This window comes from Molossus molossus, unplaced genomic scaffold (genome assembly GCF_014108415.1).
Source record: "Molossus molossus isolate mMolMol1 unplaced genomic scaffold, mMolMol1.p scaffold_m16_p_13, whole genome shotgun sequence".
Taxonomy (NCBI): Eukaryota; Metazoa; Chordata; class Mammalia; order Chiroptera; family Molossidae; genus Molossus; species Molossus molossus.
This window is the reverse complement of record NW_023425348.1, coordinates 7,186,252-7,213,349: the sequence shown is the minus strand read 5'-3', so window position 1 is coordinate 7,213,349 and position 27,098 is coordinate 7,186,252. Positions and strand designations below refer to the sequence as shown.

Below are 27,098 nucleotides of genomic sequence, written 5' to 3'. Positions count from 1 at the left end.
AATTTATAGAGCATCAATAGTAGAGTAGGTAAAGCCAAGAAACAAACCATCGATTTGGAATATAACAAAGCAGAAAACACCTAATCAGAACAGCAAAAAGAAAAAAGAATCCAAAAAAATGAGGATAGTGTAAGGAGCCCTCTGAAACAACTTGAAGCATGCCAACATTCACATCATAGGGGATACCAGAAGGAGAAGAGAGAGAACACAAAATTGAAAACCTATTTGAAACAATAATGACAGAAAACATCCCTAATTTGGTGAAGGAAACAGACACACAAGTCCAGGAAGCACAGAGAGTCCCAACCAAGATGAACCCAAAGAGGTCCACACCAAGACATACCATCATCAAAATGCAAAAGGTTCAAGACAAAGAGAGAATCTTAAAAGCAGCAAGAGAAAAGCAGTTAGTTACCTACAAGGGAGTTCCCATAAGACTGTCAGCTGATTTCTCAAAAGAAACTTTGCAGGCCAGAAAGGAGTGGCAAGAGATATTCAAAGTAATGAATAACAACGACCTGCAACTGAGATTACTCTATCCTGCAAAGCTATTATTTACAATTGATGGATATATCAAGAGTTTCCCAGACAAAAAAAATCTAAAGGAGTTCCTCACCACCAAACCAGTATTATCCAAAATGTTGAAGGGTCTTCTTGAAGGAGAAGAAGAACAAAAAATATGAACAATAAAATAGCAATTCATACATATCTATCAACAATTGAATCTATTTAAAAAAATGAACAAGCAGAACAGAAACAGACTCCTAGATACAGAGAACTTTTTGTTGCTTGCCAGATGGGCGGGGGTTGGGGGAGGGTGAAAAAGGTCAAGGGATTAAGAAGTACAAATTGGTTGTTAGACTGATGAACCTCAAAGGGAAGAGGAGAGGGAGGGTGGGATGAGATAAACCAAAGAACTTCTATGCATATATGCATAACCAATGGACACTGACAATAGTGTGGGGAAGGCAAGAAAGGGGTGGGATTGGGGAGGAGGGGGTCAATGGGGAAGAAGGGGGAACATCTGTAATACAATCAACAATAAAGATGAGTTAGAAGAAAAATAGCAGCAGTGTACATTGGGCTGGTGGATGGCGTACTTAGAATAATACATCACTGTACCTCGTGCCTGTCCCACCTGTCCCCAAGCCCCTGCTGACCCAGCCTAGAGTGGGACACAGCAGGTGATTAGATTAGGAGGGAGATGACTCTGCTGTCACACCTCTGGCAGCCTGAGGTCTGAATGGAACTGGGCTCTGAGTCTTTCATCATTGGCCAAGGACTGCTCAATTCAGAGTAGGATGTCTGGTATGGAGTCAGAGCTCATGAGCCCGGCCACGGAGCAGGAACAGGGAGGCAGGGCTGACAGAGGTTGGGGGAGGCAGAGAATTGGGGTAGTCACCAAATCTCCTTTAAGCTCTTGAGTCTGGCTCCCTGCCTTACCAAATATGATCTGTGACTCTACTCGGGTTCTTTCCCTAGTCTGTTCTGGAGGGCCAGGGTGGCAGCCAGCCCTGCTAGGTCACCCCCATTCGCCCCCAGGGCAACGAGACCCAGGGAAGAGCTCCAAGAGCATGAAAGCGTATCTCTGCCGCCTCCGGCGTGCCCGGCACGGAACTGCGAATGGAGGAGAAGCACGGCAGCGAGGAGAACGAAGTCTCGGGACCGTTGTTCTGGAGATCCGGGAAGCCTCTCCTTCCTCAAGCAACCTTTTAGGCCTCTGTTCATCATGGTACATAGAAAAATTTTCGCCACTGCTGAGAAGACAAATTAATACTAGGGTGAAGGGTGACATGTGTCTATAAATTACGGCCGCCCTATGGAGACAGTGTGTGTGTGTGTTTAGCTGCCCCGTCTCCTGCTTTTGCTCGTCTCTTCCCGTGCAGTGCAGGTAATGGTGTGTGCAGCGTTCTCCGGGGTGCTTGGTGGGTGACTGTGTTCCACCTCGCACATGCAACTCCCTCACATTTCCCTTTAATGCTCTCCATTATTCGGGCTGCATTAATAATGTTTGCGGGCTGATATCTTTAAAATTAATGAGGTGTTTACTCTTAGCCAAGAAACTCATTGAAATTAAAAAAGCTTTCTTTTTTCCCCTTCCTTTCCCTCACTAAAAAAAGTGGACAAACAAGTCACAATGCAAGCTTTGCTCAAACCAAACAGGACGGGCAGAACCTGAACCCTACCGTTAGGAAGGTGTAAGCCGCAATCTGCTAGTACCCGGGGTCATGCATTAGCCAGGTTCCAACTACAGCTGCTTTTAAGAGGCTCCAATTTAATAAGCACTTTCCTTGAGAGCTGCACACAACACCTTTTAACCCACGGAGGGGCATTTGTGTCCTCAATAACAGCCTATTTCATCGCCACCAGCCCTTAACACGTAATTATTCATTGTAACCATAGCACCTTAGTGTAGTCTGAATTTTTCTTCTTATTCAGAAGGTTTATTTCCAAGAGAATTTATCTTGTTTACAATCCTGGTCTGGTCTGTCTGTAGTCTCTATTTCTCAATTGAATCCATTACCTGGCATAAAGGATGCCCCCTCCTCCCACCCCCAAACTACTACCACCACCGGCTGACTTTGTGCAGAAGAGCAGAGCTGAATACTAATGACGTGCGACTTGCTGGCCTGAGCTTGCTGTAGCTCACCGTCAGGATGGTTTGCCAGGACGGCCAGGGAAGGGAGAACGGCTGTCTCTGGAGTGCAAAGCAGTTGGCCTCACTGTCCTGCACCCCGCCGCCCCCCAGAGTCCTGCTGGGCACGTTTCTCGTGGACAAGGCGCCGCGAGCATTCGGGGGGCGCGTCTGAGCAGTTGGGGTTTTCATCGCATCGTTTTAGGGCAGCTGTTCTCTCTGGTCCAGAAACCACAGGGGTCTCTGCAGACCATGCAAGTGACTTGTTCGCTAATCCCTCAAGATATTCTCGTTCGTAATATGGTAATTTGATGCATCTGCATCTGGAATTAATTAATAATTTAGTCAATTGAAAACAGGACACTGACGTTGAAGAGACACTCCTCCCAATTTGGTGGTGGTGTTGTGTGCGGGTTTTCTTTTTTTCTCTCTGCGTAGCAATTGGAAGTGAGGGTGTCAGTATGTGCAGAAAGGCCTGGGGGTGCTGCGTGGTGGGTGGCTCACGTCTGCGGTGTCTGGAAACATTCTCTCTCCACAGTCACGTGTGGAGGCTCTGTGCCTGCACTCTGGCCCCCGGAACGCCGAAAGCAAGTGGATGTCCAGAGCCACCTGGACTGGCCGTTCCTGGATGGCAATGGCGAGAACGTACAACAGAGCAGAGACTCCTCGGGCCAGTGAGAAGGCCAGAGACGGCAGAGAGGTGGGCAAGGGGCCGGGGGGCGGGGGGACCTACGTGAAACTGAATCTGCGCGAACTCTCCAGCGCTGCTCTGCAGGGTGTTGTACGTGGAGGACACAGAAAGAAGCTCCCACTCGCTGTCATTCAGAAACGCGTTTTTGTCATGCTGAATGTCCTCTCTGCTCCTCAGGAAGGCCAGGTCTACGTCTTCCACTACAGACAACAGAAACGATCGACTGCAAGTAAGAGAGAGGCGCTGACATCAAATCCTCCTCCCACTCCTGCCCCCACGGGCACAGTCCTATTGAGATGGGGCTCAGCAAGCCATGTGGACCTAGGGAAGTGGTGTGGAATAAAATATTTCTAGTCTTGAAAAAGAAACCACGATGAATTTAGGGTTTGGATGCCACTGTCCAGAGACTGATGGAGCTGCTCCTGCGACTTCTGTGGCTTCCTCAGTGGCAGCGGAGGCCGAATATTTATTCCCCAACCAGCAACAGCAGTTGGGCTATGTATCTGGGCACAGCTCTGCATGTGTCTGAATTACAGCAGGAGCCAAATAACTGCAGGAAGAAATTTAGATTTGTAAAAAGTCAATTATTTGCAAGAATAAAATAGACCTGAGGCGTGGCATAATGTAATTACACCGATGTGTGCCAACAACCCAGCACAGGTATGTTCCCCCTAGAAAGCTGTACCTGTCACGTGTTACCTGTGTGCAGAATGCTCTTGAAGGTTAGGCTGCAGTTCTGGATATCAAATGGAAAAGCATACGTCTCCAAACTGCAAGCAGAGACCACCTGGATGGACTTGGAGTTCTTAATGGTCCCAGATGAGTTCACATAAACATAGGGATGCTCAGGTAACCTTTCAATGTCCACACTATATGAAACACATGAGAATTTGTGGTTAAAGAGAGCTTTAGCCGTTTCAATGAGCAAAGCTGACTATGAGATAGTAATGACCATGACACCCAGGACACTCATGATACCAGGAAGCACAAAGACAGAACCACTTTTCCCTGAGATAATTCGCCCTAGCAAGATGGATTCAGCAATGACAACCCTATAAATTAACTCACTTGCTATTGTTACAACACAAACATAATCCATGAGTAACCTCAAGCATCAGTAATTAAATATGTATTTTAAATAATGTCAACTCATGGTACTTTTAACCTGAATATTCCCAACAATATGTTCCTCTTCAAGTTGTGAAACAAAAATGAGTGAAAGTAAACAGAAACTGGCCTGCACATTCTAAGCAGTCTAAACCCCACAGAAATGCACTCAACACACTTACAATTCATTTATGATGATATCAGGGGCCCAGATAGCACTTAGAGGTAAGGAGATCTCGCTAATATCATCAAACGTGCTGGAGTTCCATGACAAAAACTCATCATCCCAAACCTGTTAAGAGTAGCCAAGAAGGAAACTTATAAAAAAGGGGCAATATCAACCTCACCAAAGAACTGAAGAGAGATTTGGATAAATAACTCAATTGATCAACATGTTGGTACTATCTATTAGGGTAGAGGACTTCCCATCCAACTCCTGAAGATGATAACCTCAACCAGAAACTGTACATTTATATGGATTCTAATAAATGAGGTTTGTTGCAGGTCTAAGGATCTATAAAAACAAAGACAATATGTATTTCTCAGAGTAATCATATTTTTCAGCAGATCAAGGTCAGGAGTGCAGCATGCATAGAAGGAAACATCCATTTACCTCACTGTACCATATGTTTGTCTTTAATTTTTGGTTCTGCACATCCTGCAAAGCAAAAAAGAAAAACACACCAAATATTAGCATGTCAGTAAATCAAAGCCCAATTCAACAAAATGACAATTCAGAGGAAGAAAATCAAATGTAAATAAATAATGCTGATTTTTAAAACATTATCTTGACTCTTCAGGGTCTGAGTATTTTCAGTTCCTATTTATTACACACACCTGTCACGATGCGCTTCACTATATTAGCTGACAAAATGGCACTTTGACTGCTCTTGACATCTTGAATGATTTTCTAATCTCTTTCCCGCTCTAATTAGTTACTCTGCCATTAATCAGACTGAAAAAATGATATGTAATCGTAGGCAATTCTGGGCTAAAAGAATGAAACCAAGCTTTTATTTGTAATCAAGATATTATTCCTACTCTTTCCATGAGTGTTATCTCAGCTGCTATTGGCAACCATTCCTCGGTTACCTTATGTTTGGATTTCTGTTCTTATAAACATACTAAATGAGCTTATGTAAATGAGGTTTATTTTGATTATATAAATAGATGCGATTTCCTCTGTCTGCAATGAGTCAGTGATTTTTTTAAAGACCCTCAAAACAACAACAAAAAAACCTCCTTACTAATTTTTTCATATCTAATCCTGTAAAGAACCTTCTAAAGTACTATGTTTTTAGAGATTAAAAAATTTTCATACCATATTAAAAATTAACTTGAAATGAATCATACATCTAAATGTAAGAGCTAAAACTATAAAACCTTTAGAGAAAACACAGGACTAAGTCTTCACGATTCTGAATTAGGCAATGGCCTCTTAGCTATGACGCCACAAGAACAAGCAATGAAAGGAAAAAATAAATGAGACTTTATCAAAATTAAAAGCTTTTGTGTTTTAAAGGACATCATCAAGAAATAAAAAGAGAGCTCACAGAATGGGAGGAAATATCTGTAAATCATGTATCTGGTAAGGGACTTGTATCTAAAATATATAAATAACTCATAAGTCAACAACAGCAAAAACAAACAACCCAAATTAAAAATGGACAAAGTGCCAAAACAATCTTGAGAAAGAAAAACAAAGCTGGAGGCATCATTTTCCCTGGTTTTGAACTATATTACAAAGCTATGGTAATCAAAACAGTATAGTATTGGCATAAAAAAGGTACATAGATCAATGGAACAGAATACAGAACCCATAAACCCACACGTATATGATCAATTAACTCACAACAAAGGAGCCAAGAATATGCAGTGGGGAAAGGATACTCTCTTCAATGAAGGGTGTTGGGAAAACTGGACAGCCACATGCAAAAGAATGAAACCGGACTCTATCTTACACTGGTTACAACAATTAATTCAAAATGGATTAAAGAATGTAAGACCTTAAACCATAAAACTCCTAGAAGGAAACAGGTGGTAAGCTCCTTGACACAGTTCTTGGTGATGGTTTTTTGAATCTGACACTAATAACAAAAACATCAAAAGCAAAAATAAACAAGTGGGACAGGACTACATTGAATGTAAAAGCTTCTGCACAGCAAGGAAACCATCAACAGAGTGAAAAAACAACCTACCAAATGGGAGAATATAATTGCAAATGGTATATCTAATAGAGGCAAATATCCAAAATATACAGAGAACTCATATAACTCAATAACAACAAACACCTAATTAAAAATGGGCAGAAGATCTGAATAGAACTTTTTTCAAAGAAGACACACATCGGTACCTGAAAAGATGCTCAATATCAATAATCATCAGGGAAATGCAAATCCAAACCACAATGACACCTCACATCTGTTAAAATTGCATTATCAAAAGACAAGAAATAACAAGTGTTGACAAGGATGTGGAGAAAAGGGAACCCTTGTGCATTGTTGGTGGGAATGTAAATTGGTGCAACCACTATGCAAAACAGTATGGAGGGTCCTCAAAAATTAGAAATCAAACTACCATATGACCTAGCAGTTCCACTTCTGGATATTTATTCAAAGAAAATGAAAACACTAATTCAAAAATATATATGCACCTCCATGTTTATTGCAGCATTATTTACAATAGCCTAGGTATGAAAACAACCTAAGTGTTCATAGATGAGTGAATGAATTAAAAAGCTGTGGTATAGCCCGGCCAGTGTGGCTCAGTTTGTGGAGCATCATCCCATGCACCAAGAGGTCGCCAGTTTGATTCCCAGTTAGGGCACATACCAGGGTTGCAGGCTCAATCCCCAGTAGGGTCATGGAGGAGGCAGCCAATCGATGATTCTCTCATGGACATTTCTATTTTTCTCTCCCTCTAAAATACCAGTAAAAACATAATTTAAAAAAAGTTTTTAATTGTGGTATGTTTATACAATGGAATATTATTCAGATATAAAAGAATGAAATCATGTCATTTACAACAACATGGATGGACCTTGAAGATATTATGCTGTTAAATAAATTGGACAAAGAAACACAAATACCGTATGATGTCTCTCATAGGTGGAATCTAAAAATAAAAAATCTAAATAACAAAAAAAATCCAAGCTCACAGATAGAGAGAACAGATTTCTGGTTGCAAGGGGGGGGGGGGGGGGGGGGGGGGGGATGAGAAACTGCTTTCTTTCTTTCTTTCTTTTTTTTTTTTTAGTTTAATTAAATTAAATTTTAAAATATTTTAAAAGAAAAAAGAACAACTTGGTTTTCAATCATAACAAATGCTTAAGGGCTTTGGAAATCACTACAAGTCTTAATGATTGTAAGCAGCCACTTATAATACATTAGTTTTCCAAATGATAATTAAATTTGACCATAAAAACTATGACTATTTGAAGAGAAAGAACTATAGTAAAAATAATCTGAAATTTTGTATTTCATTAGAAAATCTTCATATTCAAAATCAAACACATGCCTTGGCCCATGTTGCTCAGTGATTAGAGTCAGCCCATGCACAGAAGGGTCTTGGGTTTGATTACCAGTCAAGGGCACATACTTGGTTTGCAGATTCAATCCCCAGTCCAAGTTGGGGTCATGCAGGAGGCAACCAATTGATGTGTGTGTCTCTCTCTCCCTCCCTCCCTCCTTCCCTCCCTTTCTCCTTTCCACTCTCTCTAAAAATCAATGAAAAAAATATCCTCAGGTGAGGATGAACAAAAAAATACAAAAAAAATGTTTTTAATAAAACACTCAGAAGAACATCTATAAAGGCTTTGAAGGTTATATGCTTTATGTAATGTTTTTTGGCTGCATGGTTAAATACACAATTCCAGTTGATTTCTTTTTAACTATAAGGACACAATTTAATTTCTCCATGAGAAAATACCATACTGAAAAAAAAAATGGACAAAAAACTGAACAGACATTTCTCCAAAAAAGCTACACAGTCATGTGCTGCTTAACAATTGGATATGTTCTGAAAAATGTGTCATCAGGTGATTTTATCATAGTGCAAACATCATAGCGTGCACTTACACTAACATAGATTGGACAGACTGCTACACTCCCAGACTCACGATACAGCCTGTTGGTTCTGGGCTACCAGCCTGTGCAGCGTGTTACTGTACGGAATAACAGGAGAGTAAATCAAGCGCAAGAGGAAATGATGCCATCAAGAGATGCAGTAAACTCGAGATGTGCGGGGCTGCTGCCAGCGTATCACAGTGCACTGTTCAACTGCAATCCTTTTTCATAAGTAGAGAGAGTACGCTCTAAAATAACAACCAAAAGTATGTATAGTAAATATGTAAGCCAGCAACATAGTTGTTTATTGTCATTATCAAGTGTTAGGTACTGTACATATTGTATGTGCTATACTTTTCTATGACTCAGCACAGTAGGTTTATTGACACCAGCATCACCACAAACATGTGAGTAATGGGCTGTGCTATGATGTTACCAGGCAATAGAAACTTTTCAGCTCCTATTATAATTTTATGGGCCCACCACCACATATGCAGTCCATCATTGACCAAAACATTGTTCCGCAGCACTTGACTATACAAATGGCTAATAAGCACATGGAAGGATGATCAAAGTCACTGCTATGGACAAAATTGTATCTTTCCAAAATTCATGGGACTATTTGGAGATAGAGGTTTTAGAAGGTAACTAAGGTTAAATAAGGTCCTAAGAGTGAGGCCCTAATCCAATAAGATTGGTGGCTTTAGAAGAAGAGAAAGAGAGAAAGACCTCTCTCTTTCCTCCGTGTGAGGGCATGGTGATATGCAGCCAGCTACAAGCCAGGAAGAGGGCTCTACGCAGGAACACAATTGGCTAGAATTTTGGGACTTCCCAGCTTCCATAACTGTGAGAAATCATTTCTGATGTTTAAGTCATCCCATCTGTGGTATTTGTTATGGCAGTCCAAGTTGACTAATATAGTCGGTCATCATTAGGGAAATGTAAATAAAAATCACAATGAAAAGCCACTTCACTCATTAGGTTGGCTACTATTTTTTTTTTAATGTTTTTTCTTTATTGACTTAACAGAGAAGAAGAAAGAGAGAGAGAGAGAAACATTGATGAGAGAGAATATCAATTGTCCACCTCCTACTGTCCCCACTGGGGATTTGGCCTACAGCCTGGGCACATGCCCTGACCAGGAATCAAACCAGCAGCCTCCTGGTACATGGGTCAATGCTTAATCACTGAGCCATACCAGCCAGGCAGGTTGGCTACTCTTTTTTCAAAAAGAAGAAAATAACGAGTATTGATAAGGATGTGAGGAAATTGAAACCCTATGCACTGTTGGTGGGGATGTAAAATGGTGCAGCTGCTACAGAAAACAATGTTGCAGCTCCTAAAAAAAAAAATTATAAATAAAATAATTATGCGGTCCACCAGTTTCATGCCTTGGTGCATATCCAAAAGAATTGAAAGCAAGGACTGGGATGCGTGTTTGTTCATAGCAGCATATGCACAACAGCCAAAGCGTGGAAGTGCCCCAAGTGTCCATCAACAGATGAATAAACAAAATATGCATACAATATAAACTTACTCAACCTTTAGAAGGAAGGATACTCTGACGTATGCTTCAATATGGATGAACCTTGAGACATTTGCAAGATGATATGAGCCAGTCACAAAAGGACCTAGGGTACTCAAATTTTTAGTGACAGAAACTAGAACAGTGATTACCAGGGGCTGGGGAAGGAGAATAGAAACTCAGTGTTTAATGGTCACAGGGTTTCAGTTTTTCAAGATGAAAAGCATTCTGGAGATGGATGGTGGTGATGGGTGAACAACAATGAGAATGTACTCAATACCATTAAACTGTACACTTAAAATGGTTAGGATGAGGATGGCAACTTTTATGTTATATGTATACTGTCACAAGTAAAAAAAAAAAAATAAAAAATGAGCAAAGGACTTTAACAGATATTTCTCCAAAGGAGATAGACAAATGACCAAAAAGCACATGAAAAGATGCTCGACATCACTGGTCGCTAGGGAACTACAAATCAAAACCACAGAGAGATACTTCACCCCACTAGCATAGCTAAAGTAAAAAAGACTGGAAATAAGTCTTGGCAAGGGTATAGAGAAATTAAAGCCCTTGTACATTGCTAGTAGGATTATAAAATGGTGCAGCCACTTTGAAAAACAGTCTGATAGTTCCTCAAAATGTTACACATCGTTACCATATACCATCAATTCTACTCTTAAGTGTATGACCAAGAGAATGAAAACCTAAGTCCACACATAAAAACTGTACAGGATGTTCATAGCAGCATTGTTTAAGGTAGTAAAAAAATGGGAATGACCCAAACGTCCATCAACTGATGAATGGATAAATAACAGAATAGAATAGTATTCAGCAAGAAAAAGTAATGAAATAGTTATCCATGCTACAACGTGGATGACCTTTGAAGGCATATGTTAAGGGGTTCTTGTCAAGATGGTGGCAAAGGAAGATGCAGTACTCAAATCTTCCCACAACCTCATCGAAATGACAAGTAAACTACAGAAAACCATTATTCAGAACTGCCTGAAACCTAGCTAAACCTAAGTCTTACAACTAAAGATATCAAGAAGAAGCCATATGGAGATGCAGAATTGCCTGGTCTCAGCTTTGAAGGTCCTTCCTGAGGAGCGAGGGGTCCAAGTCCCATACCAGGCCCCCAAGCCCAGGGTTCCACAGCCAGGAAGAGAAGTCCCCATAACTTCTGGCTGAGTGAGACAGAGGACTTCTGGGGCCCCAGAAATTCCTCTTAAAGGGCCTGCACATGGACTTACTTATACTGACTTCTCTAAGCTGCAACACTGGGGCAGCAGGTGGAAAAGACACAAGAGACGTATGGGGAGGAACTGAATTTCTAGCATCAAGGCGAGAGCTACAAGGGCAACTTTTTGCCAGACAGAGGTACTGGCAGAGGCCACTGCTCATTTTCTGTTCTTTCTTAATTTTTTTAAATTTATTAATTTGAGAGAGAGGGAAGAAGGGGGAGGGAGAGAGAGATAGAAACATCAATGAGAGAGAACATCGAGCCCTGGTCATTTTGGCTCAGCGGTTAGAGCGTCGGCCTGCGGTCCAGAGAGACCCGAGTTTCTCTCTCTCTCTCTCTCCACCCTCACTCTATCTGAACAAGAAATAAAAAAATGTCCTCAGGGGAGAATTAAAAAAAAGACAGAGAGAGAGAGAACATCGATTGGCCACCTCCTGCATGCCCCCCACTGGGGATTTGGTCCACAATCTGGGCATGTGCCCTGACTGAGAATCGAACTGGCAACCTCCCAGTGCTCAACCACTGAGCCACACTGACGAGGCTCTTTTTTGATTTTTTAAAAATATGTTTTTATTAATTTTTTTAAAGAGAGGGGAAGGGAGAGAATGAGAGAAACTTTGATCAGCTGCCTCCTGCACGCCCTCTACTGGGGATCGAGCCTGCAACCTGGGCATGTGCCCTGATGGGGAATCAAACCGGAACCTCTCAGTCCATGGGACAACACTCAATCCACTGAGCCACACCAGCAGGGCCACTGTTCCTTACTGAGACCTCCCTCAACAGACTGGCAGGCAGGTGCCATCTCTGAGTCGCCATCAACCTGGCTGTCACTGTTTGCTCTGCCCTCATGAATCCCTGAGACCTTCCTCTCACCAACCTGTAGACCCACCCAAGCTGTTTTCAGTGGCTTTTCCATACAAATGTCCTGTCTTGGCTCTTGCTTCACATTTTCCTAAAATCTCTCAGGCAAGCAGCATCTGGACTCAGTATACCGTGTGCTGCTTGCAAAGTGACCCCAGGCCCAGCATTAAGTAGCAGCTGGCCTCGGTCCACAGCTGGCCTCTCCGGAGCACCTCTAGCAGCCATCTGTAGATCGCTTTGTAGCTCATGCTGGGTGGCACCAGGCAGGACACAGTGGTAGCTGACCTTGGCCTGCACCCCCCAGGAGGCCCCAGGACCAACTTCACTAGTGACATATTCGAAGGGTAGACTCACTGGGCACCAGAGCCTCACTGAAGTGAGTCCTGCTCTGTGGGGTCGGGTCCTGCACAGCTGATATTCCACGTGGTGGCAGCCAGTCCTTGCAGTCGAATTCAAATGGCCTGGGGGTAAGTCCCTCCCATTGATGTGCCAACAGCAATCAAGGCTCAACTACAACAGAAGGGTGTACACAGCCCACATGGGGGTTGTGCCTCGAGTGCCCAGCTTAAGTGATCGGGGAGGCTGTGCCCCTGGACCCTATAGAACACCTACTACATAAGGACACTCAGCCAGCCTGGGAGCTGTAACAGCTCTACCTAATACATAGAAACCAACAGAGGGGCCTGCCAAAATGAGGAGACAAAAAAACATGTCCCAAATGAAAGAAGAGAATAAAACTCCAGAAAAAGAACTAAACAAAATAGAGACAAGCAATCTACCAGATGCAGAATTCAAAGCACTAGTTAAAAGGATGCTCAATGAACTCAGGGGAAGAGTAGATGAGAACATAAACAAAGAGACAGGAAACATAAAAACAGAGACAGAAAAGAAAAAAAAAAGAACCAGTCAGAAATAAAGAATACATTAACTGAAAGAAAGAATACATTACTGGGAATCAACAATGTAGTAGTTGAAGAAGGGGATCAAATGAGAGATTTGGAATATAATGAAGCAGAAAACACCCAATCAGAACAGCAAAAAGAAAAAAGAATAAAAAAAAAAAAAATGAGGATAGCGTAAGAAGCCTCTGGGACAGCTTCAAGTGCACCAACATTCACATCACGGGGGTGCCAGTAGGAGAAAAGAGAGAGCAAAGAATTGAAATCCTATGTGAAAAATAATGACAGAAAACTTCCCTAACCTAGTGAAGGAAACAGACATACAAGTCCAGGAAGCACAAAGAGTCCCAAACAAGATGAACCCAAAGAGGTCCACACCAAAACACATCATAATTAAAATGGTAAAAGTTAAAGACAAAGAGAGAATCTTAAAAGCAACAAGAGAAAAGCAGTTAGTTACTTACATGGGAGCTCCCATGAGACTATCAGCTGATATCTCAATAGAAACTTTGCAGGCCAGAAGGGACTGGCAAGAAATATTCAAAGTGATGAAAAGCAAGAACCTACAACTGAGATTACTCTATCCTGCAAAGCTATCATTTAGAATCAAATGACATATAAAGAGCTTCCCAGACAAAAAAAAAAAAAAGCTGGAGTTCATTACCACCAAACCAGTATTACAAGAATGTTAAAGGGTCTTCTTTAAGATGGGAGGGGGTATGGGGAATGAGTGAAAAGGTGGAGGGATTAAGAAGTACAAATTGGACTTCGGTCAGATGGCGGGTAGGTAAACGCGATATCGCGTCCTCCCACAACCACATCAAAGTTACAACTAAACTACAGAACAACCATCATTCAAAACCACCTGAAATCAAGCTGAATGGAAGTCCTACAACTACGGAATTAAAGCAGCAGCCACAAGGAGACTGGTAGGAGGGGCGGAGGGGACGGGCTGGGCCCACACCCACGTGTGGCGGATAAAAATCAGGAGGACATCTCGGCTAGGAAGGTCCTCCCTGAGGACTGAGGGGTCCCTGTCCCACACCAGGTGCCCAGCTCAGGGTTCCAGTGCCAGGAAGAGAATCCCCATCACTTCAGGCTGGAAAAACCAGCGGGAACTGAGGCTCAGGGAGGCTGAGGCGGCTGGAGCCCCAGGCAGCTCCTCTTAAAGGATCCGCGCATGGACTGATCCGACTCTCTCCCTCTAAGCTTGGATGGGGGGCAGCTCGAGGGGCGCCAGAGACGTACAGGGAAGAACTGAGCTGTTTGGCACTGGAGTGAGGGCTGGAGAGGGGGCTTTCTCCTGGACAAACGTGCTCTCAGAGGCCTTTGTTCCTTGGGTGAGCCCTTCCCTGGGGCAGCAGACAGTCTCCATATCTGGGACTCCAGCAACCTGGCTCACACTGGTAGCCCCACCCCGGTGATTCCCTGAGGCCCTGCCCCACCCAACTTTCAGGCCCACCCAAGCTGTTGCCACTTGCTTAACCACAGGATTGGCCTGTCTTGGATCCTGCTTCAGGTTTTCCTAAATTCTTTCAAACAAGCAACATCTGGTCTCAGCTAGCCCCATACCTCTCGTTAAGTAATATACAGAAACAAACTCAGGGAGGCAGCCACATTGAGGAGACAAAGAAGCAGGTCCCAAATGAAAGAACAGAACAAAATCCCAAGAAAAGAACTAAGTGAAATGGAGATAAGCAACCTAACAGATGCTGTGTACAAAACACTGCTTATAAGGATGCTCAGTGAACTTAGTGAGGGCCTCAAGAGCATAAAAAAGGACCAGTCAGAAATGATAGATGCACAGTCAGGAATAAAGGAGGCATTAGCTGAAACACAGAATAATTTACACAGATTCAATAGTAGAGTACGTAAATCCAAAAAGCAAACCATCGATTTGGTATATAAGAAAGCAAAAAACACCCAATCAGAACAGCAAAAAGAAAAAAGAATCCAAAAAAATGAGGATACTGTAAGGAGCCTCTGGGACAACTTCAAGCGTGCCAACATTCGCATCTTGGGGGTGCCAGAAGGAGAAGCGAGAGAACAAGAAATTGAAAACCTGTTTGAAACAATAATGGCAGAAAACTTTCCTAACTTGGTGAAGGGAACAGACATACAAGTCCAGGAAGCACAGAGACTCCCAAACAACATGAACCCCAAGAGGCCCACACCAAGACACATCATCATCAAAATGCAAAAGGTTCAAGACAAAGAATCTTAAAAGCAGCAAGAGAAAAGCAGTTAGTTACCTACAAGGGAGTTCCATAAGGCTGTCAGCTGATTTCTCAAAAGCAACTTTGCAGGCCAGAAGGGAGTGGCAAAAAATATTCAGAGTGATGAAAAGCAAGAAGCTACAACCAAGATTACTCTATCCTGCAAAGCTGTCATTTAGAATCGATGGCCATATAAAGAGTTTCCCAGACAAGAAAAAGTTAAAGGAGTTCATCACCACCAAATCGTTATTTTTTTTTTTATTTTTTATTTTTTATCCTCACCCGAGGATATTTTTCCATTTATTGTACAGATAGAGTGGGAGGGAGAGAGAGGAAGGGAGAGAGAGAGAGAAACATCGACGTGAAGGGACACATCGAGTGACTGCCACCCACACGACCAACCAGGGCCGGGGACAAACTGCAACCAAAGTACGTGCCCTTAGTGGGAACCGGACCGCAGGCCGACGCTCTAACCGCTGAGCCAAACCGGCCAGGGCCCAAATCGTTATTATATGAAATGATGAAGGGTCATTTGAAGAAAAAGATAAAATATATGAACAAACAAAATGGCAATGAATACATATCTATCGATAATGGAATCTACAAACAAAATGAACAGGCAGAACAGAAACATTCTCATAGATACAGAGAACATTTTGTTGGTTGCCAGATGGGAGGGGATTTGGGGGAATGGGTAAAAAAGGTGAGGGGATTAAGAAGTACAAATTCATTGCTAGACTGACAAACCTCAAAGGGAAAGGGGTTGGGGGTGTGGGAAGAAATAAACCAAAGAACTTATATGCATAACCAATGGACACAGACAATAGTGTGGGAAAAGGCGGGAGGGGGGCGGGAGTGGGGAGGAGGGGGTCAATGGGGGAAAAATGAGGAACATCTGTAATACATTCAACAATAAAGATTTAAAAAAAAAAGAAATACAAATTGGAAGTTACAGAATAGTCACAGGGATGTAAAGTACATCATAGGGATTATAGTCAATAATATTGTAATAACTATGCATGGTGCCAGATGGGTACTATATTTATCAGGGTGATAACTTAGTAAGTTATATAACGTCTAGCCACTGGGTTGTACATCTGAAACTAATATAATATTGTATGTTAACTGTAATTGAAAAAATATATTTTAAGTAAAAAATAAAAATAAAAAAAAGACATGCTAAGTGAAAAAGTCAGTCATAAAAGACCAGTGATTGTATGATTCCTTTTATATGAAATGCCTAAGATAAGCAAAGTAGAGCAGTGTTTACCCAGGGCTGGTGGGGGTGGGGCGGGGTGGGTGTGAGTGCTAAGGGCATGGCAGTTCTTTCGGAAGTGATGGAATATTCTGAAAATAGTAATGATGGTTGTACAACTTTGAATATATTAAAAACCACTAAATTGCTAAGCTGCTACTTTAAAATCGTATTAATAATGAGAAAGAAAACCATTTTGAAGACATTTTCGGGAAATGTATAAGTAAGAAGGCTGATAAAAGCTAACAATGAAATCACCTTGAACCAGTTCCCATTCCTTTCCATGAATAAAAATGGCATTCTTAGAGGAAGAAAACGAGACACAGAAAACTCAAGATGAAGATGTCACATAAGATGTGTAACACATCTCCCCTCGTGACTGAGGTTCAGAGCAGAGGAGTCATTCAGATAACCTTTGTACTGGTGTGATATTTAGTACAATATAGAGTTTGGGAGTTGATGCCTTGAAAGCGAATGACAACCCTATTTTCCTCTCAGAACAAGGTGTATTAAATTAATTGTCCAACCACATCAAAAATGTATAATTTTTGTGCACAGGGCCAAGACCGCACTCTCTTCCATCCAGGCTGAGTGGGAGAGAGGAGATACCACTGACATTTTGTACGTTTGGGTGGTACACATGGGACAGTGCGGTACACAGGCTATACAGACCAACACACGATGGCATCATTTGAAAGAGAAACAATGACCTTTCTAGATTACAGTCTCCCCTTTTTGCAGTCAAGAAAGCAATCGGCTAATAAACAAGCCTTTCTAGGCACCGTGAGAAAGGAGAGGAGCGAGTGGGCAGGTATGGAGTGACCTGGGCCACGGGCTCCCGGGGGCTGGTCTGCGTGAACTCGTTCCACAGAGTTTTTGGACTTCAAATAGATACTTGGGGAAAAGCAGGTTTCAGAGTAGTACACAAAGTGAAAAGACTGAATTCACAAGTATTTCCACAAGGAACAGCCTGGAGGAGAAACAGAGGAGACGCCCAGCCAAGATCAGCGGTGCAGGGGGCCTGGCAGGGGGAAACAAGACCTCCGCGGACTGCACAAGCCAGATGACACCACGTCCTTCCAAGTCACACCAGCAGAGATCCTGAAGTAAGTCAGGGCTCACCCACAAAAGCACAAAAGGCTCAGTTCCAGGCTTAGTGGCAATCAAGGAGGGTTCCCCACTCATAGGGATCGAACAAGTCCACATGCAGCTCATGACGCTGGGAAATGCAGCTGGTAACTGCTCCTTCACCACAAACACACTCCAGCTAGGAGGTGCCTGCACCGGCTTCTTCCGCACTGTCATGCCAAGTCATGATGTGTCTCCTTGACTCAGTCATGTGGCTGGGAGAGGTCCCCATGTTTCCATGCCTATTTTCACTCTATTGTTATTCAGTTAATCTTATGAAGCACCACGTGGAAGCTGATTTTCCTCTTCTTGCCCATTTCTTTGTCATATTTTATGTAATAATAGTGTTCAGCATTCCTTCGCTAACATCTGATGGGGGTGTCTGGGAGGATTCGTCAGCCCGAAAGAACACAGTGTCAGAAAGGAGTTTGAGGCTGAAACGAAAATCTTTTTTTGTCCACGGAAACAAGTGTCTCAGTGCCAGCTGGCGCACATAATTGGTTCTCTAGTGGCGTTATTCACAGCTTTTCCCTCTGTCTCTCTGCCTCTCGTTTTTTCTTTAGATACCTTCCATCTTGCTTGTTAAAAGCAAAGGATATTTCAGAGAATTGGAATTCATTAGTCTTCCTAACAGAGGGAGCCTATTTAGATCTAAATTGGTGGTTAGCAAATATACAGATAATTCCCGCACGTTCTTATTTATCGTCCCCAGTTCCGAAGCCTATGGAAACAGATGCCCGCGCGTCTGGCTGGGAGGCCCTAGCAAAGTGCTGAAAGGCAAAGGAGTCTGGGATTGCGAACCGACAAAACTCAATAGAAACAAATGGAAACTTTTTACTGTTGAGTAGATTATCTCTGTAATCAGATTTCCCTAAGGGACTCATCATACCCAGAAATTCTACAACAAGACTGTCGTCTTTTATATAAACAAAACCAGAGGCAAACACGAGCATGAGAGCGAAATGCAGTGAGGAAGCTGGGATGCAGCCCTTCACTCCGACACAAGCTGCCCGGCTGTCCACAGGCGCAGGTGACAATTTGCCTGTTCGCACGGGGAGTGTCCTTGTCTGAGCAGAATCTGTGCGATCTGACCAAGTCCTTCAAAACTGGCCTTGCGTCTGCAATGAACTTTACATTTAGCCCACCTGAACGTCGTGAAAACATATTAGACTAAATCACTCATGAAGACCATCCTAGAATTCATAGTTATATATTTTAATTAATTACTCTGCTAGGCAAATACCTATCCACTCTCTCGGAAGTAAGATATACTGTGTTGCACATTGCAAAATGAGTGAGAAAGTCCTTCCCTCAAGTAGCTTAAATTAGGGTATGTGACATTTTAACAAAGAACTATATGCACTAAAAAAAATACACAGACTTCAGTGGATTTAAAGAAAGAAGGCATTGGTGTCAGCGTGGAGCAGCGAGGGGAAATGACACCAGGAGCTGAGACTCAAAGGACTAGAATATTCCGCAGATGGAGAATGAGAAGGAAGGACTCAGTGAGAAAATAGCAGAGTGACTGGCACACACACAGGAAACGGGGCTCGGTCGCAGGGTGGTTCTGAGCACGTGCAGAAGCATGGCTCAGACAGCCGATGAGGATGAAAACAGAGGAATGCAAAATTTGCAGCTTTCTTAAGGAGAGTTTGCCATAGCCAATAAAATGACATGTCTAACATATTCTAGTAAAAATTATAGTATATTCTATAACAGTAGAGAAAAACACATCTTTGAAAAAAATAATGGTATTCTCCTAATTACCGTTAGAAATCAGAGTTGATCTTTTTTATGAAGATAGGAAGCAAGAATTAGATAAAAGTTTCCAATCTGATATAGTTGTTCTAAGGGAAAATATTAATATAAAAATTTTTACTCCTTTTCTATATTTATCTCCAAAAGCCGCTAAAGGAAAGGCTGAGCAGTTTTCCTTTGTATCAATCAGTTTGCCGTTGGAAGGTGGAATGATGAGGAGAGAGTAGAAGGGAGTTTTCATCCCTGCTCGGGCTGATTATTCCTCTACTTCGCTTCACATGACATGGCTCATATCATGCACCTTGATTCAAGTCATGCTTTTCTCATTGTACAATGTCTGATAACAACCCACTGGCAACTAAGTAGCAAGGACTAATATTTCTCAAGAGGGTAAAGATATATTTCCTGGCATTTAATGAAACGTTTTCTAGAATCTTAGATCTAGTACTTTACTAGTGTGAGTGAGAAAATAAACCTAGGAAAAGTGAAGTTGGTTGCTAACAGGAGGATTTTTAAAATTTTTATTTAAACTTTCCTGTTTACAAAGAAATGATTAGGGGTTTATCTAAGCTGGAGGAAAATATTCTAAAATAACTTGCATGAGACAAAAAGTGATCATTTAAACCCTAGTATAACATAATCAATTACACTTTTAGTTTCAAATTATTTTATTTTATTTATTTTTTTTTTGAAAGTTTTTTTTTTTTTTTTTATCCTCACCCGAGGATATTTTTCCATTTTTTGTACAGATAGAGTGGGAGGGAGAGAGAGGAAGGGAGAGAGAGAGAAACATCGACGTGAAGGGACACATCGAGTGGCTGCCACCCGCACGACCCAACCAGGGCCGGGGACCGAAGTACGTGCCCTTAGCGGGAACCGAACCCGGGTCTCTCCGGACCGCAGGCCGACGCTCTAACCGCTGAGCCAAACTGGCCAGGGCTTTTCCTTTTTTTTTAGTTTCAAATTATTTTTATCAACTGCAATGTCTAATTCTCAATTAGAAAATCAGAGTCTATGATTCATAGTACAGCAGTCAGATATTAAAATAAAAAACACCTCCATTGGTTCCTCAAAAAATTAAAAATGGAACTGCCTTATGACCCAGTGATTCCACTTCTGGGTATTTATTCAAAGAAATCCCAAACACTAACTTGAAAGAATATATGCACTCCTGGGTTCACTGCAGTGTTATTTACAATAGCCAAGATATGGAAGCATCCCAAGTGCCCAGCAACAGACCAGTGGGTGACCTAGAGCAGCAGTTCTCAACCTGTGGGTCGTGACCCCTTTGGGGGTCGAATGACCCTTTCACAGGGGTATTTCCAATGGTCTTAGGAACTGAGACACCACTGCGCTATCCGTCTCCAGGCAGGTCTGCCCACATGCAGATGCGCCCACATACAGATACGCCCACAAACTAGTACCCGGCGTGATGACATCATTGCACCAACCACATACACATACACCTCGTACAAATACAGGTGTATGTGACAGGGTTGGCGCCATAATATACTTATGCAGACCAGTCATACATGTGTAGAGAGCAGCTACTGTGTAGAAAGCAGCTACTCTGTTAAAAACAGCTACAGTGTTGAAAGCAGCTGTATTGGAGGTAAAACCACACTTCATGAATTATAATTACTGGGTAAATGTAAAATCATCAACTACTGCCAAAAAAAAAAAAAAATCTGTACCATCTGAACTTAATCTGGATGCTGATTGGTCTTTTTATATTCAGCTGTGGTTGATGTGAATACTGCCTTCTTGTGATAGTAACAGGTATGTAAAAAACAACAACAACACAGAATGGTAAATCACAGGAAACTTTAATGAACTGTATTGACTAAACTATGCCACGTATCATCTTTTGTATTAATAAAGCTATTGTTATATATTATTTTCATTAGCAAACCATCCCATGAAAATGGATCCTGTAGAGAAGAACATTTAGAAAAGAAAATATAGTGAGAATTTTTTACAGTATGTTTTTATCTCAATAATTACAGCAAGAATTGAAAAACTGCAATGTGTTATTTGTTGTGAAGTTCCATCAGCCGAATCTATGAAGCTGAACAAACTAAAACACCATTTTCATAGCAAGCATCTGAGCTTTGCCGGCAAGGATACCAACTATTTTAGAAGCCAAGCTGATGGACTCCAGAAAGCCAGACTTGAGACTGGTGGCAAGTACCACAAACAAAATGTAGCAGCCGTTGAAGCTTCATATTTGGTGACACAATCACCAGAGTTATGAAACCTCACACCAATGCTGTTGCCAGTGGCCAAAGACATTGTTCAAGTTATGATCAGAGATGAATTTGTTGCAAAATTTTCTTATCTAACGACACTGTCCACAGAGGAATAGATGACATGTCTGCTGATATTCTTGATCAGGTAATCCAGGATAGTAAATCTGCTCCACTTCCAATATTTAGCATCCAGTTTGATAAATCTACAGATGTCGCAAACTGTTCACACAGTTACTGGTTTACATGATGTATATTAATGATGGCGACTTTAAAGATGAGTTTCTTTTTTGCAAACCTTGAAACAACAACTACTGCACGTGATGTATTTGACACAGTTGGTTCATTTCTGAAAGAGCATACGATCTCTTGGGAAAAGGTTTGTGGTGTTTGCACAGATGGTGCTCCAGCTATGCTAGGATGTCGATCTGGATTTCAATGCTTGGTACTGAATGAGTCACCAGAAGTTGTCCGAACTCACTGTATGAGTCATCAGCAAATATTAGCAATGAAGACGCTGCCACAAGAGTTACAAGAAGTAATGAAAAGCATTGTAACTTCTGTCAATTTTGTAAAGGCAAGCACTTTAAACAGTCAACTGTTCTCACAACTGTGCAAGTTGGATGTACTGAGCAATGCTCTGCTATTTCACACTGAAGTGAGATGGTTGTCAACAGAAAAAATTTTAAACGTGTTTTTGAGCTTTGTGATGAACTTAAAACGTTTTTTAATGAGAAAGTAACTGTGCACAGTTCGAAGCACTTTTCAGCAATAAAAGTGAACTGCTCCACTTCCAAAAGCTTACTTGGTTGACATCTTTGCCATCTTGAATGAGTTAAATTTATCACTGCAAGGACCAAATGCAACATGCCTCGATTTGTCTGAAAAGATCTGATCATTCCAAATGAAACTTCAGCTTTGGCAAAAAAAGTTGAATGCAAATAAAATGTACATGTTGCCTACCTTGTCTGCTTTCTTTGAGGAACATGACATTGAACCAGACAAAAGGATTACAATGATAATTTCTGTGAAAGGACACTTGCACATGCTTGCAGACAAATTTTCATCATACTTTTCAAATCTACCTGACACCCCATTTGCCCTTGCCAGAATCCCATTCACGGTCAGAGTTGAAGAAGTTCCTGAGACAGCACAAGAGGAGTTCATTGAACTTATTAACAGCGATGCAGTGAGAACTGATTTCTCTACAACGCCAGTTACAAAATTCTGGATCAAGTGTTTGCAGTCATATCCTCTTCTGTCTGAGACTGTGTTGTGCCTTCTTCTTCCATTTCCAACAACATATCTTTGTGAAACAGGGTTTTCCAGCTTGTTGGTTATCAAGTCTAAATACAGAAGTAGACTTGTTGTGGAAGATGATCTTCGTTGTGCTCTTGCAAAGACTGGCCCAAGAATTTCTGATGTTGTGAGAAAGAAGCAATCTCAACCTTTGCACTGACGTTGGCTTTTTACCCACACTGTCACAGAATGTAGCAATGTAGTTTACTGTTGTTATATTAAGACTGTTTCCCATACTATATCATGCTTCAAGACAAAATTTCATTTATTTATAATTAGAAATAAGTATTTCACAATATATAATTACATATTGTTTTTGTGATTAATCACTATGTTTTAATTCTGTTCAATTTGTAGCAATAAAAATACATCCTGCATATGAGATATTTACATTATGATTCATAACAGTAGCAAAATTATAGTTATGAAGTAGCAACAAAAATAATTTTATGGTTGGGGTTCACCACAACGTGAGAAACTGTATTAAAGGGTCTCGGCATTAGGAAGGTTGAGAACCACTGTCCTAGAGGGTATTATGCTAAGTGAAATAAGTTGGACAGAGAGCGACTAATACCATATAATTTCACTTATATGTGGGACCTAAAGAGCAAAATAAATTAACAAATAAAACAGAAACAGACTCATTAATACAATGAACAGACTGATAGTTGCCTGAGGGGAGCCAGGCTGTTGGGGGACTGGGTGAGAAAGGCGAAGGGATTAAGAAGTACAGATTGGGCCTGGGCCCGTTCGGCTCAGCAGTTGCAGTGTCGGCCCGCAGCCCAAAGAGTCTTAGGTCTGATTCTGGTCAAGGGCATGTACCTCGGTTCTGGTTTGGCCCCCAGCCCTGGTCAGGGTCATGTGGGAGGCAACTAATCAATGTGTCTCTCTCATATCAGTGTTTCTCTTTCTTTCTCTTTCTCCCTCCCACTCTGTCTGAAGATAAATGGAAAAACATCCTCAGGTGAAGATTTTTTTAAAAAAAAGAAGTACAGATTGGTAGTTAGGGAATAATCACAGGGATGTAAAGTACAGCATAGGGAATACAGTCATTAATATTGTAATAACTATGTTTGATGTCAGGTGGATACTTGAAATATTGGGGGGCCACTTTGAAAGGTATATGCTTGTCTAACCATTATGCTCTTACCCCTAAAAATAATACAGAATAATACTGAATATAAACTGTAATTGAAAAATAAAATTTAAAGAAAAATACTTCCATTAAAAGAAATTAGACAAATTATTGTTATTTTAACTTAATTTAATATAGGTACATTAAAATAACATTGTATTGTAGGTGTAGTGTGTATGTACATATGAAACTGAGGACAAAAGTAGTACATAATGGGGAGCAAGTACATGGAATTTTATTGCTGTAAGATTTGTTCATTTTATGTGAAGGGTAATAACATTAATTCTAAGTACATTATATTAAGTTAATAATGAATAAGAAACTCCTAAAACAACATAGAAAAAAATATATAAAGAAGGATGCTAAAAGGCCAATAGAAGAACTAAAATCAAATATTTAAAAAATTTAATTTACCAAAAGTTGGGTAGGATAAGAGGAGAAGAAGAACACAAAACAAAACGAAACAGATCGGACAACTGGCAAACAAACAACAAGACGGTATTGGTGAATGGACGAAACACTTCAATAAAAACGCATAGACTGGCCGGTTTAAAAAGCAATGCCCTGGACTACTGCTTAGCAACCAAAGGGAATGAGCTATTGATACCCACACAGCTTCGAAGAACAGGAAGGGAACTATACTGAGTGAAAAAACTCAGTCTCAAAGGTTACGTACTGTATGGTTCCATTTATATAAAAGTCTTGAAAATACAGCTGTAGAGACGGAGCATAGACTGACTGGTGGCCAGTAGCTGGGGGCTGGGAGCAGAAGGGGCTGGCGGGAAAGGGCAGGACCAGGGAGCCCTGTGGTGTGACTCATGACTTGGCGTGGTGGTGGCAGTTACACAGAGCTACATGCATGATAAAATTACATAGAAGCACACATACAAATCTGAATACATGTAAACTGGAGAAAACTGAATGAGCTCTGTGGATTGCACAAATGTTATTTTTTAGTATTGACACTGTACTATATTAATGCAACACGTTACTATTGGGAGACATTGGATGAAGTGTGCACAGAACCTCCTTGTAAATGTATTTACAACTTCTTGTCAATTTGTAATTATGTCAAAATAAAAAGTTGGGGGGAAAATCAAGACCCACTACATGCTGTCTTCAAGAAATGACTTCAAGTACATTACAGAATGATTGAAAATAAACGAAGGGCTATATATATATATGTATGTATCATGCAAAAGTTAGCATAAGAAAAACTGCAAGAAAAAAGAATACTGCCAACGATGAAGAGGGGCTTTTCATAATGATAAAAGGATGCTAACCAAGAACACATGATCTGTAGATATAATGCAATCCCAGTAGAAATTCCATCAGGTTTTTTTTTCTACTAGAAATTGATTAATTGAGTCTAAAGTTTATATGGAAAGAAAAAGGCTCCAGAAGAGTCAAAATATTTTGAAACAGAAGAACAAGACTGGCAGACACACGGTCTGCCTTCAAGACTCCTATACTGCTGCAGTAATTGAGACTGTGCTGGTGTCAGAACATACTGAACAGCTGAACAGAATACAGTCCAGAAATAGACCCAAAGTATATAAAACAACTCTTGCAACTCAATAAGATAATAAACAATCCTATTTTTTTTTAAATGGGTAAAAGATTTTAACAAATACTTTACCCAAAAAGACACACAATTGGCAAATGAGCTCACAAAAAGATGTTCGATATAATTAGTCTGCAGTAAAATGAAAGTTAAAAACCACAGTGAGCCACCACCACAAATCTACTAGAATGGTTCAAGTTTTAAAAGATTTACAATGTCAAGCGCTGGTCATCACATGGAGGAACTGAAACTCTAATACATTGCTGGTGGGATGCAAAATGATGTAGTCACTTTGGAATATAGTTAACTTTATAAAGTTAAACATAGACTTAGCATAGAAATCAGCAATCCCACACTTAAGTATTTATCCAAGAGAAGTGAAAACATATGAAAATGTTTATAGTGACTATATTCATAATAGACACACATTGGAAACAGCCCACATGTAAAACAACACAACATAGACAACTCTCAACAGCATTATGCTAAGTGAAAAAAGCCAAAAATAGAGGGCAAAATACCATATTATTTCATTTACATGGTCTTCTGGAAAGGCAAAACTATACCAAGAAAAATAAGCTCAGTCATTCTCAGGGACTGAGGATAGAAGGAAGAGATTTGCTTAAGAAAGATGAGTTTCATTGTGTGTAATTTATACCTCAATTTAAAAATGTTTCAAAATTTTGTAAGATGCAGTAAAAGCAGTGCTTGGGGGAAATTTATAACTTTACATGCTAAAATTAGAAAATAAAAAGGATTGAAATCAATAATGTAAGTTTCCACTTTAAAAACAGCTAGATAAAGAAGAAAAATTAAATGCAAAATAAAAACAAATATATGAGCAGATAGCAATGAAAGAACAAACAATAGAGAAAACTCAAAACCAATATTTGTGTGGTTTTTTTTTAAACAAAGAAAATGAATAAACTTTTGGCAATATAGGCCAAGGGAAAATAAGAGGAAACACAACTTACTGATATGAGAAATGTAAAAGACTAGATAACCTATGGACAGTAAAAGAGAAAAAGAATTATAGCCCTGGCCAGTGTAGCTCAGTTAGCTGGAACATCATCCCATACACCAGAGGTGGCAGTTAGATTCCCAGTAAGGGCACATACCTGGGTTGGAGTGTTAGGGGTTTGACCCCCAGGTAGGGTGCTTGTAGAAAGCAAGGCAACTGATCAATGTTTTTCTCTCACATCAATGTTTTATTTATTTATTTTCTCTGTCTCCCTCTTTCCCTCTCTCTAAAATTAATTTTAAAAAAGCAATATTATAAACAAATAAATTTGACAACTTGGATAAAAGACAAATTCCTTAAAAAATACAAAATACCAAAGCTGAAACAAGAAGAAATAAAAATTTGAACATTCTGCCCTGACCGGTTTGGCTCAGAGGTTAGAGCGTCAGCCCGTGGACCAGAGACACCCCGGTTCGGTTCCCACTAACGGCACCTACCTCGGTTGCAGTTTGTG

At 40.9% G+C, this 27,098-nt stretch overlaps 1 protein-coding gene across 1 annotated transcript in view; it reads right to left on the bottom strand.

Moving 5' to 3' along the window:
- HTR3B (5-hydroxytryptamine receptor 3B) overlaps nt 1-27,098 on the bottom strand; it is a 39,598-nt gene that overhangs the window by 9,853 nt on the left and 2,647 nt on the right. Inside the window, 4 exon segments of the mRNA XM_036258197.1 lie at nt 3,369-3,526; nt 4,026-4,195; nt 4,616-4,725; nt 5,047-5,091. Of these exon segments, the coding sequence (XP_036114090.1) occupies nt 3,369-3,526; nt 4,026-4,195; nt 4,616-4,725; nt 5,047-5,091 (483 nt within the window).